Source organism: Trematomus bernacchii, unplaced genomic scaffold (genome assembly GCF_902827165.1).
Source record: "Trematomus bernacchii unplaced genomic scaffold, fTreBer1.1, whole genome shotgun sequence".
NCBI classification, from domain to species: Eukaryota; Metazoa; Chordata; class Actinopteri; order Perciformes; family Nototheniidae; genus Trematomus; species Trematomus bernacchii.
The window spans coordinates 10,705,459-10,722,458 of record NW_022987698.1 but is presented as its reverse complement, the minus strand read 5'-3'; the positions used below and the strand labels follow the sequence as shown (position 1 = coordinate 10,722,458).

At 39.9% G+C, this 17,000-nt stretch overlaps 1 protein-coding gene across 4 annotated transcripts in view; it reads right to left on the bottom strand.

The window, feature by feature from the left end:
• Positions 1-17,000, bottom strand: part of nav1b (neuron navigator 1b) — a 54,448-nt gene that overhangs the window by 5,879 nt on the left and 31,569 nt on the right. For 2 of the 4 annotated variants that reach the window (XM_034138812.1, XM_034138813.1), the window contains 18 exons: positions 16,833-16,874; positions 16,586-16,743; positions 15,866-16,039; positions 14,846-14,898; positions 14,407-14,430; positions 13,869-13,946; positions 11,693-11,776; positions 10,853-10,964; positions 10,621-10,742; positions 5,779-5,957; positions 5,404-5,614; positions 4,687-4,885; positions 3,999-4,096; positions 3,154-3,252; positions 2,631-2,799; positions 414-649; positions 163-317; positions 9-80 (listed from right to left, as the gene is read on the bottom strand). In XM_034138812.1, the coding sequence (XP_033994703.1) occupies positions 9-80; positions 163-317; positions 414-649; positions 2,631-2,799; positions 3,154-3,252; positions 3,999-4,096; positions 4,687-4,885; positions 5,404-5,614; positions 5,779-5,957; positions 10,621-10,742; positions 10,853-10,964; positions 11,693-11,776; positions 13,869-13,946; positions 14,407-14,430; positions 14,846-14,898; positions 15,866-16,039; positions 16,586-16,743; positions 16,833-16,874 (2,265 nt within the window). Of the gene's footprint in view, positions 1-8; positions 81-162; positions 318-413; positions 650-2,630; positions 2,800-3,153; positions 3,253-3,998; positions 4,097-4,686; positions 4,886-5,403; positions 5,615-5,778; positions 5,958-6,647; positions 6,657-10,620; positions 10,743-10,852; positions 10,965-11,136; positions 11,203-11,692; positions 11,777-12,933; positions 12,943-13,868; positions 13,947-14,406; positions 14,431-14,845; positions 14,899-15,865; positions 16,040-16,585; positions 16,744-16,832; positions 16,875-17,000 lie in introns of all 4 variants that reach the window. The other 2 variants (XM_034138810.1, XM_034138811.1) reach the window with 2 other exon arrangements.

The window sequence follows — 17,000 nt, the reverse complement described above, 5'->3', positions numbered from 1 at the left end:
TAACCAACCTGAAGCTGAGATGGAGGCCATTGTTCGGTATCATCTTCACCGGCTGGTTGCTTGTTCCAATAATGTAAGGACTAAAAAACAGGAAGAATGTTACAATAAGTGATCACATAAACACTCTTGTGGCTACTTTCAGTCTGAGTAAGTGGAGCGCACCATTTGTGATATTTGCAGGTGAGAGCCCCGTTTACAAGTTCGCTGAGTGAACCAGGCGCATGAATATCATCCAGAATAACGACCAGCGGTATTTCTGACACGCTGCTTTCCCGATCGATTTGATTGGCCAGGTTGGAAAGATAAAGCTGTAGATCCTGAGGAGAAAGAGAAAGAAGAAAGGAAGCTTTTGACATGGCACACCAAATAACACACAGTTGAACAGATTGGTATGGGCCGTCGCTCTCTGTCACCTTGCAGGACTGGCGGTGCATGTTGAAGGTCATCACGATGCCGTCGGTGACCTCGCGGGCGCTGCGGTCCACCAGGTACTCAGCCAGCCGGGAGGCCAGGTAGCTCTTACCCGTCCCGCTCGGACCAGAGAGGATGAGGCGGCGGTGTTTGAGCAGCAGACTGATGTAGTGTTGCATCATGGGTTTGGGAATGAGGGTTTCGAAAACAAGGCTGTCCACACACTTCTCCTTCAAACCTGAACAAAGTGAGGAAAAGTGATAATTAACTATGTGATCAATATCTGCTAATTACACATCAGAAATGAGAAATGGCGGTAACGTGTAGTTTGATACAAACAGGCTGACATCGTATTACATTTAGCTGACTCTTTCCTCCAAAGCGACTTACATAACTGCAATAAACCATTCAAATACAAACTCCGAACAGCAAGAATTTTGCAAGTGCATTTGCTTTAAATAAGCCAAACCATGCCAAGTGCTGCTGCATTAGTAAATAATTACCACACCTTTTCTGTGTGTTTATTGGTAATAATGCGGTCAAAACTGGTGGTTTTTTAGTTTGTGATTGAAGATGAGCAGACTTTTTGCTGTCCTGATATCAATGGAGATCTTTCTGTTGAAGGGAGCCCATTGGCCGAAGAAGAGTAAAGTTAATGTGCTGGAGTGAATGGTTTTATCATGTCCTGAATGAAAGCATTTTGGGCCGTGTGAAGGGAGCGGAGGAGCGGCGAAGTGTGGGAGAACTTAGATATGTTGAAGACTCTTCTACAAGCTTGGGAAAGAATATGTTAAAAAGATTAATTTCACCTTGCATGTCCTTCATAAGGAACATTAAGCCTAAGTATTTGGCTCTGAAAATAACTTTGCATCAAGTGTAGGGAGTCTCCCCCCTCTCACCAGCCCGCAGTAGTCTTATTCTCCGCCTCCACATCTTTGGGGCCCATGTGTCTGAGACTGGCTGACCAGCTGGGCCTGGCTGCACTGGGATCAGGTTTCTCTCGGCCCTGTCTGGGCCGCTGTAGCACTTTGCTCTTTACATTCCTGCATCCAGAAGGTGCGGAGGGGTTGACGATCAAACCCGAACCTCCTTGATCACAGCATGGGTTTAGAATAACTGATTGGCTTCACATATGTGCAAATCCAAAAGCAAAACAGTTGTGTGAAGGGTGTAGATTTTTAAGTTTTCAATCTGCCTTAAGAGCAAACATGCTCAAAGACAGCTCTGGAATCAACTTCTGACAATGAGTGGTCAACTGTTTGTGTCAGTTGAAGAAAAAGAAGGGCTTACAGTGTCAGGAAGCCTGGTCTTTATGATGGAATTTGTCTGTTTACATTTCATTATCAAGGAAAAAACTTATTGTTTACGCTGACTTTACTTATTGTCGAACATTGAGGCTGGTGAGCAAACACTTTTTGAAAATTAATGTTAGAAGATACACTATGATTTTAAAATCGGTGTCTGTGGTTTAAATGTATTACAGCAGGTCCTTACATTAGTTTAAACATATAGTTATGGCTGAAAATGACACAGTATAAAACTGGGAAGCACAACGTGACGTTGGTCAACTAATGAGTTCCTCTGATGCCATGGGGTCGTGTGAGTTTATGTTTTGGTCGATGATGAGGACAGCTCAGAGTTCCAGGTAACTGAATGCACGTTGGATGTAAATGAGAGTTGTTTATTTAAAGTAAGCATAATTGGATCTGGATCAAATGGCAATGAAGAGAGACAGGTTTAAATTTAGTGTAATAAACAGACAGGCATGAGGATCTGCACTTTGTCGAGACTAGGATTTGACTGTTGAGATCAACAGATTAACACTTCACAGCATAGCTAATGCTAAGAAACCTGACATGTATTCCTCAATGTATCGTATTGCTGTAGACACAAGCTTTTAATCCAGAATGTAGTGGTTTCTGAATTGAAGAGATTGCTTTGAAAATAGAAGCTGGACTGACTCCAAAATGCTCTACTGCTCAAAAACAACATTTGAGTACTTGAGAAATGGAAGTTTATCTCATCAGTCCAAATTCTGATTGAATAGTGGTTAAAAAGTCTAAAGCTTTGTTAGATGATCAGAATAATGTCTTTGAGCCTTTACTGTTGGTTAAACTTGTTAATGTTTTGCTGAAATCAACTTTGTGTTAGGAGATGTTATTTTATAGGCTATTTTCTTGCAAATCTCTAATTATATTATAATTGACATGTATACAGACCTTTCAGGGCCACTGTGATGCTGCTGGGGCCTCGGGACATGCAGCGAGAGGGCTGCGTCTCTGGAACTTCTCCTCCCAGCACTCTCTTAATGTGGCCCATGCTGTAACTGTAGATTGAGTCTGTAGAGAGGCCCACACTAGAATTGGGGTCCACCTTGGCAATGTACACCTAGAAGTAAAACAAAGCAGAAGATGTGAACTGATTTAATTCATCTTAATAGAATTCAGTGTGTGCAGACAGACAGCGCTGCATGTGTTTCAGAGCTGACAAACTTCTGTTACTTGTCAATGGTGATAATCTGGTTTAATGACCTCTTACAATAAAGTCAAATACCTCTTTTAAGTGTTTGCCTCTTCATAAATCAAGAAGTACAACGTGTTTCTATTCGCTATTTCTGCAACATAGTTTCCCAACGGTTAGTGTCTGTAGTAAACACATTCCAAATGTGACAGCTGAATTGTGCTGGATGCAAACTGTACATTCAGTCCCTGCTTACATTTGTCTTCAGAGGAAGGGTCTCACCTTGAAGGCCTGGCTGACAGCCGAGTCCAGCATGGGCCAGTCCATCCGGCCGTTCACCCGGACCGTCCCGACGAAGAAATCCTGCTGCTTAACCTCCTGCTTTTACGTGCAATATTATGAATAATTATCAACTCTTCTGCAATATTCAAGTTTACACAAATGATTTATCCAACACAAGATTCTGAAATGGGTCACTCTGAATAATGAGAAGTTTTACTTTTCATAATTAAAGTATATTCAGAAGCTAATACTTTGGTACTTGCAGGAATTGATTGTATAAGAGTATTTTCTAAAATGTGGTATAGCTACTTGGATTCTGAGTATCCTACTGTACATCATGAAAAACAGTGAAAAATACCTAAGTACATTTATTTAAGTATTTCGTAACTGAGTATTTACACTTTTTACTACTTTATACTTATTGACAAATATTGTAGTTTTTACTTCACTATAGAAGTTACTTTGCAAATAAAAATGATGACCAAGAAGTATTTATACAAAAAATATTTAAGTATGCATTTATGTATTTGAAATGAGCTATAAGCCTTTACCAGCTGCAACATGTATGTTTCAAATATTAATACAGTAATACAGGATTCTGAACTGGGCCATTATGCATAATGAGAACTTTTACTTTAAATACTTGTAGTTTTACCAAAGTAAGAGTTTTAGTGCATGAAGTATTGCTTCAGTGTAGTAATGTCACTTTTATCTAAATTAAGTTCTGAGTACTTCTTACGCCGCCGATGGGAAGTATCTTTGGGAGTTCTGAAGTGCAATATAGTTCAGATGTTTACTTTGTACTTTTATTATGGAAAAAGTAAGATGACACACAACAAACTTACATCTTTGAAGACGCGTAAATCTGCAACACATATCACCACCCTAACACGGTGATCATCCCTCTGTGAGGAGAGACTGAGGGTATCTGCAGAGTAAAGGTCTGCAGAGGGCAGAAACAGAAGAAGAAAGAAAGTTCACATAGCATGAACACACATTAATGCATGACCCATCAAGATGTAAGCACAACGTTTGTTTGAGTAAATAAGTACTGAGCCCAATGAAGTGTCATGATAAAAAAAGGTCGCAAAGAGTATGGCCTTAAACACATTGCTAACAGGAGAAAACATATTTGAAAGCGAGGGGTGAAGATTTGAAATGGACATCTGACATTCAAAATAAGAGAAGGGGAGCTTATCTTCTAGACACAATATCAATTGGCAATTCATTTTTATACCCTGAACTGAACCAAAGCGCAGATAATAAATAGGTTTTGTCAATTGTAGAAGGTGCACATATAAAATACATAAATGAGATGATTGACGGGCCAGGGAGTCAAAATAAGAAGGTCAACATAACACACATTTGCGCATTAAGTATAACACAATCCTTCATTAAAAGTGGCCTTAACGACCGTCCAATCCTTTCATTCATACGTATTAGCCGTTCACACTGTAGAATCAGCAGATTATTCACATGCCTACTTGTTTACAAAACTGGTGACACCATTCTGACATTGTCAACATGCTGTACCTGAGCTGCCCCCCTCACTCAGCCCTCTGCTGTAGCTTTTGGGCATGTGCATGGCTACGGACTGCCGAGGTGATGAACTTCCCAGAGCAGTGAGACCTGAGGACTGGGAGACGGAGCTGGAGGGGCCCGGAGACGGACAGGGGGACAGACTGCCTGTCTTCAGATGGTCGTTCTCGGCCTTCAGGTTCTCCACTGTTGACTACAGACACAATTACAAGAGTTAAAGTCATTCAAATAAAAGGAAATAAAATATGTTTTCGGGCCATCAGTGCCTTTATTGAAGTGACAAGGGTTGAAAGGGGGAGACAGATGGGGTTGACACGCGGCACATGGTCACAGGCTGGATTGAAATCCAGGTCCTCTGCACAGGGAAAGAGCCCAAGTATATGAACCACCCATCATTACAGTCATTTAAAAAAAAGTTCCAATTGACAATCAAACAACTGAGATTTTTTTGATTGCATGCTCAAAAGATCTGTAATAATAACCAACACAACACCAATTCTTTAAAATATTAAATAATGCAGTTAGACTTGACAGTTAACAAAATATAACAGCACACAAATACAGTTTACACACGTTATATATGAGATCCTTTCCAGATAGTTGCAAAGAAATTAAAAGTTTGACATCCTAATCACCTCTGAAACTCAACAAAACAAATGTTATAGTGAGGACATTTTCCATGAAATATCAAAAGCAACATATGACACGTACCTGCATGCTGCTCATGGCGTCCTGCAGCTGCTCCAGCTGATGGGCCGAGCTCAGAGCCTCCAGCCGGATGTCTGTCAGTTTGCGCTCCTTTTCCCACAGCTCTGTGCGCAGTCCTGTTACAACCTTTTCATCGCCCTCATCACCCTCATCGCCCTCATCGCCCTCTTCGCCCTCCTCGCCTTCCTCGCCTTCCTCGCCTTCCTCACAGAGTCTGGAGATATTCAGATCAAATATGACAACATTAGAGACATGTGAAGGTGGCAAGGATCATTACACTGGCAGCTTGGAATAACATTTATTATATTGAAATGCTATAATACAATTATAATTTGTTTCTGTTGCGATGTACGTTGTAGTTTAAAGACAGAGGTTTACCCTGACGATGATGCAGAGGCTGAGGATTTCATTGACAATGAGGTTTTGTCTCCACCATAGTGCACTTTGGGGGAGGAAGGTGCAGAGGATTCTGGGGTGGAAATTTCCTCAATGTCAGCGTATGGCCCTGACTGCTTGGAGCCCTTCTTACTAAAGGCTTTGTTGAAGGAGCTGCGCAACTGTACAGAGAGAGAAATGAGACTGAAATCAAGGATACGTCTAAAGAAATCGCAGCAGAGTATTAAACAATTAAAAAGCAATTGTTAAAAGAACTTGTGTTGAGATGAGAGGTATCATCCACACATTTCCTTTTTAACCTTTAGCAAGTACTATGTTTTTTATGTTCTCATTGAACAGGCTATTGCTCATGAGGAAGAGTGTCCACAAATCCTAAGATACGCGGTTTGATTCCCTTCTCCTCCAGTCAGAATGACAAAGTTTCCTTGGCAAGATACTGGAAACCTAGCTGCCCTTGAATTGCTTTATGAGTGTGTGTGAATGAACACTAGTTTAGATGATGAGCAGTGTGGCACATTGCACGGATGCCCTGTCAAAATGTATGAATAGGCAAGTGTTTGGATGCACTGTAAAGTGCTTTTAGAGGTGAGAAATGTTCTATATAGTTGCAGGTTCATTTACCGTTTAAAGCTATACAGAACCATTTAATGTAATTTGTTCAGTCCGTAAAACCATAACTACAATGTAATACGGTCAAAACATGGTACAATATATTTCTATGGATCAGGTGTATAAAAACACAGATGACAGAGAGTTTCCAAAGGTTTTACAAGTATGACTCATGAAGGGCATGCAGGCTGGAAACGGGGAGAAGGTGTTTAGGGTTTATTTACTGTAGCAACATCACTCACCTCAAAGACCTAAAATAAAAAGCAGGCAGGGCAGCATGAGGGAGAGACCAGAGTCATACTTAATAACAGATTTGGAACTAGATAGGACGAGAATGACATACAAACACAAATGCAGGAACACGCTCACAGGGAGTAAACAAATAAGATCAGCGGCTAACTGACTTGATATATTTTCAAAACGAATATAACATGATTAAAAAAAAGGATAATAGCACCACAGTTCACCTACTGTACTGTGTTCAAATTAATTTGACCCAGACAAGCTGAACTTTTCAATAATAAAAAATGTTTAATAACTATAATTTATTTCTCTGATGATCTGAATAAAAATGTGATTTATGCCTGCCAGTAGCTTTGCCGATATCTGTGTTGATAGGTAATAGATTGAGAGTGGTGAATCAGCTTAGAAGCGCTCAAACGTTTGTGTGAGTTTATCAAATTTAGCAGTGATTCCATGTCAGCCACAGCTTGTCACAAAGAATCTGACTGATAGTGTATTTAACGAACTTAAACTAGCTTTATTAAATGTCAGGTCTTTGGCAGGAAAAACATTGTTAATCAATGATTTTATCACTGAGCACAATCTCGATTTTATGCTTGAACAAAATAACAGTGCAGCTGTTCTTATCGAATCAACACCTCCCAACTTCAGTTTTATGAGTCAGGAAAGAATGCATAAGAAAGGGGGTGGAGTTGCTATTTTGTTCAATGATTCCATTCAATGCAGGAAGACATCTTATGGGAACTTTGCTTCTTTTGAATATGTGGCCCTTCAGCTGAAATGCTCCTCTCGAGCTCTGTTCCTAAATATCTATAGACCACCCAAATACTGTGCAAGCTTTTTTGATGACTTTACTGAACTGCTGTCTATAGTGTGTATTGACTTTGACCGTCTAGTCATTGTTGGTGACAACCCCCAGGACAGAGGGGCTAAAGAACTGTTTTGTGTTCTTGATAACTATGGACTGACTCAGCATGTGACGGAGCCCACGCACAATAAGGGGCACACTGGACTTAATTATCTCAAAGGGTCTGAATATCTCTGAGGTTGAGGTGACTGATGTTGCACTCTCTGATCATTCCTGTGTTTTCTTTGAGAGCTATATTTCTGTTCACAAAAATGTTCAAAAAGAGGTAACCACAAAGCGATATTTAACTGAAAATACTAGGGAAATGTTGAGAATTTTTCTTCCACACTTGCCCCTGCTAAGATCTTAGTAAATGAGCTAGTAGATCAAAATGTTATAGATGCCATTGCTCCAACTAAGGTAAAGGAAGTAATTGGCAAGAAAATATCTCCATGGAGAAAGGCTATGAGTGTGAAAACAGAAAAAAGAGTGTCGAAAAGCTGAACGCAGGAGGCGAAAAACAAATCTCCAGGTTCATTTTGAAATCTATAAAGAGAGACTTGGCATTTATCATTTGGAATTGAAAATTGCACAACAGTCTTTCTTCTCTGACATCATTGCCAAAAACAAAAACAACGCACGTGCCTTATTTGCTACCGTTGACAGACTAACAAACCCCCCAGTGTCAGTAGCCTCTGAATTTCTATCCACCAGGGCCTACCATGAATTTGCCTCCTTCTTCACTGACAAAATTCAGAAAATCAGACAAGCAGTCAGTGCCTCTGCATCAGGTACAGCAGATGTTTTGTCCCTGTGTCCACTTAATATCAATTCAAACACCATGACACAATTCCATCAGATTAATGATAAAAACCTAGAGGACATTATTCAACTTCTGAAATCCTCCTCCTGCTGCCTTGATATTATTCCAACAGGATTTTTCTAAAATGTTTTTCATTGCATGGCCTCAGATCTACTTCACATAGTAAACAAGTCTCACCACTCAGGTGTTTTTCCACAGGCCCTAAAAACGGCAGTCATTAAACCGCTCTTAAAAAAGAATAATCTAGATGCTTCAGTAATGAACAATTACAGGCCCATATCAAACCTCCCATTTCTAGGTAAAATCATTGAAAAAGTAGTTTTTCAACAGTTGAGTAATTTGTTGCATTTAAATAACTGTTTCGATGTGTTCCAGTCAGGCTTTCGTCCAAACCACAGCACTGAGACTGCTCTTGTTAAGGTCTTCAATGACATCCACTTAAACACAGACAGTGGCAAAACTTCAGTGTTAGTATTATTAGATCTCAGTGCTGCATTTGACACTGTTGACCACAACATATTACGAGACCGACTAGAAAACTGGGTGGGACTTTCGGCAACAGTTCTAAATTGGTTTGAATCCTACTTAAAGGACAGCAAAAACTTTGTTTCTATAGGTAAATACACATCTGAGTTGACAAATATGACATGTGGGGTTCCTCAAGGCTCATTATTGGGGCCTCTTCTCTTTAACATCTACATGTTACCACTGGCTCAGATAATGAAAAACAACTAAATAAGTTACCATAGCTATGCGGATGACACACACATTTACATAACCATTTCACCAGGAGACTATGCTCCAATTCAAACACTGAGTAAGTGCATTGAACAAATCAATGACTGGATGTGTCAGAACTTTCTCCAATTAAACAAAGATAAAACTGAGGTAATGGTTTTTGGAGCCAAGGCAGAACGTATAAAAGTTAGCGCTGAGCTTCAGTCTGCAATGTTCAAAACAACAGATACAGCCAGAAATCTAGGTGTAGTCATGGACTCTGACCTGAGTTTCAACAGTCACATTAAAACAGTTACTAAATCAGCCTACTATCACCTTAAGAATATATCTAGGATTAAAAGACTAATGTCACAGCAGGATTTGGAAAAACTTCAGTAGACTCGACTACTGTAATGGTGTCTTCACAGGTCTCACTAAAATCCATTAGAAAGCTGCAGCTGATTCAGAACGCCGCTGCTCGAGTCCTCACTCACACTAAGAAAGTGGATCACATCACTCCTGTTCTGAAGTCTTTACACTGGCTTCCTGTGTGTCAAAGAATTGATTTCAAAATATTGCTGCTGGTTTATAAAGCATTGAATGGTTTAGGCCCAAAATACATGTCTGACCTACTGCTAAATTATGAACCATCCAGAACTCTCAGGTCTTCTGGGACGGGTCAGCTTTCTGTCCCCAGAGTCAGAACTAAACATGGTTCAGCAGCGTTCAGTTATTATGCTCCAAATATCTGGAACAAACTACCAGAAACCTGCAGGTCCGCTGCAACTCTTACTACTTTTAAATCCAGGCTGAAGACTTTTCTTTTTGCCGCTGCTTTTAATTGATATATTCATATCTTAAACTGCACTGTAACTTTTATTATCTTTGCTTTTTATCTTTGCTTTTAAATGTCATTTTATATCATTGCTTTTTTTTGTTTTTAGATATCATTTTATAATATGTTTCTTAATGCTCTTAATGTCTTTCATTTTTGTAAAGCACTTTGAATTGCCTTGTGTTGAAAGGTGCTATATAAATAAACTTGCCTTGCCTTGCCTTATGAAAGACTGCAAACAAAAATTTGTTTCAAAATAATAATAATTATCACCATAAAAAGTAATAATAAAAACAATACAAAAAACAATAATAATAACAATTATTATTATTGTAATAATATTGGCAATAATCATAACTATTATTTTTATATCATTATTTGTATCTACCTTTACCACAATAATATTATTATTCTTATGTGGTATTATTATTATAATGTATCATTATTATAATTTATCATTATTAATAACAATAATAAACATATTCATTATTATTGTTATTTGTATCTAATTTAGCACAATAATATTATAATTATTATAATTATTGTATCAGTATCAATATCATTGTTATTATTATTTATCATAATTAATAACAATAACTATAATAATAATAATAATAATAATAATCATTATCATTATCATTATCATTATTATTATTATTATTATTATTATCTACTTTCACCACAAAGGGGAGTATTTTCAGCCAGTATCTCTAAACACTGTGCCCTCTGCACTCTGCCCTTGGTTCTCACCCAGCTCTTCTTCTTCTTCTTCTTGGCCTCCTGCTCCTTCAGACTGCCCATACTGGAGTGGCTGGAGGTGCTGGCCAGGCTGGAGATGCTTTCTGAGGAGTTCTGGCGATTGATCGGCATTTCTTAATACCAGAAGGAAAAAGTGCATGAATATCAGAGGAAAGCTTATTACATTTCTACCTTTATCTTTGAATGTGTTTTTAGTTTTTTACATCCCCAGCGCGTTCTGTACCTTTAGGTGCAATTTCTGGAGTATTGAGAGCCACCTGAATGATTTCCTGGGCCTCTGAGTTTTTGACCCTCAGAACCTCGATGGTATCCTTCAGATCAGTGAGCTCGGAGTCCTAAAAAAGGAATATACCAACATATGATCATGTGAGTTTACAGGCTGGTAACTCATCTAACATTTCTCTTAACCAAAAATGATGGAAGGTCGATCGGCTTTCAACAAGGATGACAGGGTTGTTTGTGGGGGGTGGCTGAAGACAACATTGAAATCCTACTATACCTACTAACCTTTGACCCACAACTCATTTCCAGAACCCCTATGTCCCCTGGAAGCTGCTCATTCTCTGACGGGATCTAATATAAAGCATTGAACGATGATCTATTAGCACAGACTAATAGATTATCCTCATCATCATCAGCATCATCATCATTATCATCATCATCATCATGTATTTCAAACGGCCTATTAGGGACATTGTAGGTTAATGAAAATAAATGAAAGAGCCTGGGGTGGGGGGTTACATTTCTGTAGTCATATGTTTACGAGACAATAACTTGGGTGTTCTCTTTGACAATAAAGTAATTAGTTTGTATGAAACTAACTTTGAAAATATGTGTTTTGTCACGTCCCTTATCAAAACTGCCCATAATCACCATATTATAATAAGTATGTGTTTTATTAATATTGTTATATAATTATAAATAAAAAAGGTAAACGTTTGTTTTCATCTCATACATGTGTGACTTATTGTGTGTTTTTTCATGTTAAATCACATCTTTAATGCCTGAGTATATATATTCTAGTTGATGAATAACTTTAATTCATCAGCACAGTGATGGATACCTTTTGCTCCGAGGAGACAGAGAGGGTCTGCAGGCGCGCCGTCATCAGCGCTAAACTCTGTTCAAATGCTGCTACCAGATTAGCCTTTAGAGAAGACAAAAAGACAGAGAGTTGGGGGGGTGAGACAGCAGACAGCTATGAGTCACCAGCTGCATCAAATCTCTCTGCAGCCTCACACGCTCACATCACATCAAGCAGCAGCTCTGTCCATCTGCTGGGAGAGGAGGGAGGGGGGGGGGCAGTGGACAGCTGTGGATGATGTCAGAGATGAAAGAGGACGGTGGTGGTGGTGAGGGCGGAAACCGGTGTAGTGCCCGAGGACAAACCTGTCCAAATCATGTAACAAGTTTGACCTTTAGGCAGGGCTGTCTCTCACTATTTCTGCTGATTAAGTGAACAATTACAAATATACCAACATATATGGCTGACACCATCCTAAGAAACGTGTTAAGACATTCCAGATTCTACGCAAGTTTGTTTGAATGATGGGTCAGGTATTCTTTTTTTTGCTGCTTTATTTTTGTTAGGTTATGTTTTTTGGGGGGGTTTATAGTTCGAGCACATTGTGTGGTTGGCCAGAATTTGTGGCTAGCTTTTGTTAAAAATAACCAGCCTTCAGTCAGCTATTACTCACTTCTTTATGTTTTTTTGATGGTACCTTGCTTAGGTATTTCTTTTGGGTCCCATTTATCTCAAGGCATCATGAGAGCACACATGGTGGTTGTAACAAACACAGTGACCCAATAAAAGTGTAGCAGGCTAGGCTATCAATTTGACTGTTTTTTTCATCACCTTGAAGTCCTGATCTCAAACTTCTCAAAGTACATTTCTCTTAGTATGGCTTGTTTTTTACCCACCAAATGAAATGAAACAGAAACTGGTGCTGTGAAAATGTGTATATAATAATAAGTCGATTGACAGAAAAAAAGTAATAATTTCATAATTGTTTGAGGTATTTATATAATATAAACAAATATATATCCAAACATTTGCGTTTTTTTCAGGATATCCTCAGAATTTTTTTTGTAAATGTAATATCTTTCAACTGTTTGGGGTCAGAACAAATGAGAAATATAAAGACACTAGCTAGGAGACTAGGGGTCATCCAATTAGGTGCCAACATGTTCACATGCAAAGTGAGCCTAACATAGAAGTGAGATGGTGGCAAACGTCTAAGCTTGAGGTCCACAGAATCATGCAGCAGCGACAGACAGCTCTCTGGAAGCAACAGTCCAACAAACCTGTCCTAGCTGCTACACCCAGCATCCAAAGGTGCGGGTCAGAGGGATGCAGGCAGGGGGGAGCAGCAAGTCCAGCAGGGAACACGTCCAAGTGAGTAAAAGAGAGGGACACTGGCGTTAGGCGTGGGAATAGACTTATATGGCAGAATCATATACAGGAAAACAATCAAATATATGCTTGACACGGTCACTTGAACACCCATTAAGTTAAGCATTGGCAGTTGGTAAAATGTGCAATAGGAGACTTTAGTTCATACTGAATGTCTATCAGATCGGGATCAGTGATTAGGTGGTTTAAAAGTATAAGTTGAGATGAAAACAGGCAGACTCAAGCATCTAGAAGCTGCAGGGGTTAGACAGTAAGAAGCAGGGGCATACAATCATTCAGTCGAAGGTTAAACAGGTTTCTATCAAGATTGCAGAGCTGAAAATGATAACAGTGTGAAGACGTGAGTGACAGTGAGAGAAATGTATATTGGGGTTAAGGAGCCGACGACCAACTTCAACTGGAGACGTTGTTTTCCCTTCTTTAGATGCCATCATCAAATAAAATTGTCAACATCCCAGAGTTTGGAATAGGTTCGTAGATCCTAGAAAGGTTGTGGCTTGTAATCCTTCCTCCCTGAATATCAGCCAGAGTTATGCCTCGGCATCCAGATTCATCCCCAGTGATACTCATTTCCTTACATGAGCAAAGATTCACACCATATCTTCCCTACATCGCACCCTCTGAAAAATGTGGTTCAGATATTAGATACACCTGTTAAATAGTTTCTGGATCTCAGTTAGTTGTCGGATAAAACGCCAGGGAATTTGAGAAGTTATAATCTAGCTGTTAGATATATCGCACACTGATAAAAGATCGGCATGCCTCCAAAACATAAATAAATGAAAAGAGGCAAAAGGCGCATCTTTGAGAGATGAATCATACATACGTTGGCGCTCAGCTGCATGGTCAGGTCTGCAACCTTTTCCTGGGAAGACTCCAGCTCTCGCCTCAACTTGCGGATTTGCTGTGGACAAATTGAAGAGTAAGCCCAAGCTGCATGTGCAATGTATAAAAGAACCTCAGACAAGGTGGCAAACGTGTAGAGGATATATATTGCATTAATGCAGCATCAGAATGTGCTGAAACAAACTGGTTTTGAGTGTTTAAGGAAAAAGAATAACCCAAAACAAACTATAAAAGAAACCAAAATGACACATTAGAACAAATAGAAAATGTTAAATAAACAATGTTTGAACACTTTTCTCATGCACTAGGAACGTTATTGGGTCTGACAATGTCTTTATGAAATGTTAGCAAGTGGTGGATAACGATAACAGATATTAGAGATAAAACAAAATGAATTCAGTTATGAGACCCTGAGTACTGATAACATCATCTTATGAATGGACCCGTTTCAACAGGAAATGACTGACAGACGAGACAGAGACAATGTGAGTTGAAGATTGGTGGCACGTTGGCCTTACCTCCCCTTGTATCCTCTCCTCATTCTAGAGAAGGCATGGTGGAAATGAACAATAAAAGAGGGATAAGGAAAACTACTTATCAACAGTAAAAGGCACATCACTGAAGTTGTATAGGGACAATAATGGTGTAATAAAAAGTCAGAATAGGTACCAAGCTGTTGAATCACAGAAAGCAGTGGCTTTGTGTTACTTACTAGGCAAGGATTTAAGTTCACTGAATATTACACATGCAAGCTTCCCCTGCTTGAAAAAAGTCAAATTATCCCTGAATAGTTCTAAATACTGTAGGGCCACTGAAAAACTATTTAATACTGTACAAACTTTCGTAATTGATTACTTTTCCTCTTGATGACAGAACAGTGTGTTAACTGGAGTCACAAAGCACTAAACTATAGCAAAAGTAACATTAACTGTAAATATAATGACTGTATTTACTCACCGCCGAATAGTTGGATGAAGCATTGGACGCCAGAGAGAGCACAGAGCCATGCACTGAAACAAGCAAGGTAGAGATTTGACTTAATATTTATATAACTGACAGTTTTCCCTGCTATCCCCAGTCATAAATAATGCTGACAACCCTGAAGACAATGGAATACCTCAAACGCAGTCAGTAAATTAAGTACAAGTCATAGCAGCCACATTCATAGACATGGTGTAAAAATGTGATGTAAAAAAAGCTTTGCTATCGCATCCAAACTTTTTGTCGTGAAATGTTTATTAAAATGGCTGCAAGTGAAAGCAGGTTTATAATATTCATCATCCCTCCTGTTATGTCTACATTTGGACCACAGGTAGTGCCTTCAAGTCCTTATATTACTCACTATTCAAGGGGCCCTAGCATGCTCATTTTCAGGTTCATATTTGTATTTGGTGCCTCGACTGTGACATGTTTACATGCTTTAATGTTCAAAAGGGTCTTTATTTGTATTTAACTTGTATTTATTTTTCTCATACTGCCTGTGCTGCTGCAGCTCTTTTCACCCGAAACCAGAGCCCAGTCTGCTCTGATTGGTTAGCTGGCCGGCTCTGTTGTGACTGGTCAACTGCTTAGAGGTGTCCCATCTCATCACATACAATCTGTTGGAGCGCTAGCCAATAGAAGCGCAAGTGTTGCATAGTGATGTCACTATGTTACGGAAGTAAACCAGGGAGTCCTGAGTTTCAGGCAGGGGAGAGTGTGTGGGAGAGAAACTCCCTGTGGAGGGAACTTTGGGATTTTGCCTTTGCAGACTATTGACATGCAGAAAAACCTATATAACACAATACGGGAAGGGAAAACCCCAAAAAGCACAACAGGACCCTTTTAATCTAAAATGAAAGTACCAAAAATGTTCTTTCGACATTTTGCTTAACAGATTGTGTCCTTTGTCAGTGGACAATATGTTTTTTAGGTCATGTTGTGTAACTCCTCTGCACAGGGGGGGGGGGGGGGGGGGGGGGGGGGGGGCACGCTCACCATCATCTCCTGGTTCGCGGAAAGACCCACAACGCATCATGCTCTTTGGCCGGTCAGCCAGGGAAATGCTGCTGCCCAGGGGGGAGGTTCCATAGAGATCGCAAGCCAACTCACCGGGGGGGCCTATGCTGTTGGAGCGCGATATCCTCGGGGTGCCACTAGAAATGGGGGCAACTATGATAACAAAAGAGGGGGTTTTGAAAAACAGTGAGTTGCAGTGATAACATGGATGGATGAGTTGCATGGAGAAACATGCACACACTCTTCACTCAGAGTACATCTGGGTATAGCTCCCCTCTTTCTGATGACTAAGTGAAACACAACACTACGGTTCCACAACAGTCAAAGAGATAAATATAGCCTGACATGACCCCCTACTGCCTCCAGCTAGGCCATATTTCAGATTTGAACACAACTCTAAATGACTGCAGATGTGGGACTGTAATATGTTTTCACACAGTCCAATCTGATAACTACTTGCCAAAACGTCATCGTCCAGACATAACTTATTTTATTTTCGACAACTTAAGTCAATATTTATTTTAAAAACTATGCTGGACTTTTCCTCTTTCCAGTGGTAACTTGACATCCCTGTCCTCAATAATAATCAGCGATAAAATGGACCGCTAATCAAATACCTCAAAGCCTCATTAGTTCTCGAGGCTCACACAGTGTGAGTGTTTTTAGAACTTGGCAGCCAAATGGAACGAGCAGACTCACCCACGTTGGTGAGAGGAGCCTTGCCGGAGGAGGGGTGGAGAGGGCGGGTGGGAGAAGGCAGCTGAGGGGGGCTGTCGCTCTCTGTCATGCTGACTATGGTGTGGGAATGGCGCCTCTCCGGTTTGCCGTCAGTGTCTGACAGGCTTGAGCCATAGCGTCTGAGGAAAAGAGGTCGTTTTAACTTCAGACATACATCACAGTGGGACATTGCAATTAGATGGTTGGGACTGTAATTGTTTTAACTTACTCCACGCCTTTCTTCGGCAAGGTATTTCTGTCCGCTTGCAAGCTGTTAAGAAGAGAATAAAACATTATTAAAAGAAAGAAAACACAAAGTGTGTCTCTTAGAACTTTACACAACACCATCATTCATCTAAAGGTTTGTCATAGGACCTGCGCGACACCTGAATAAGAC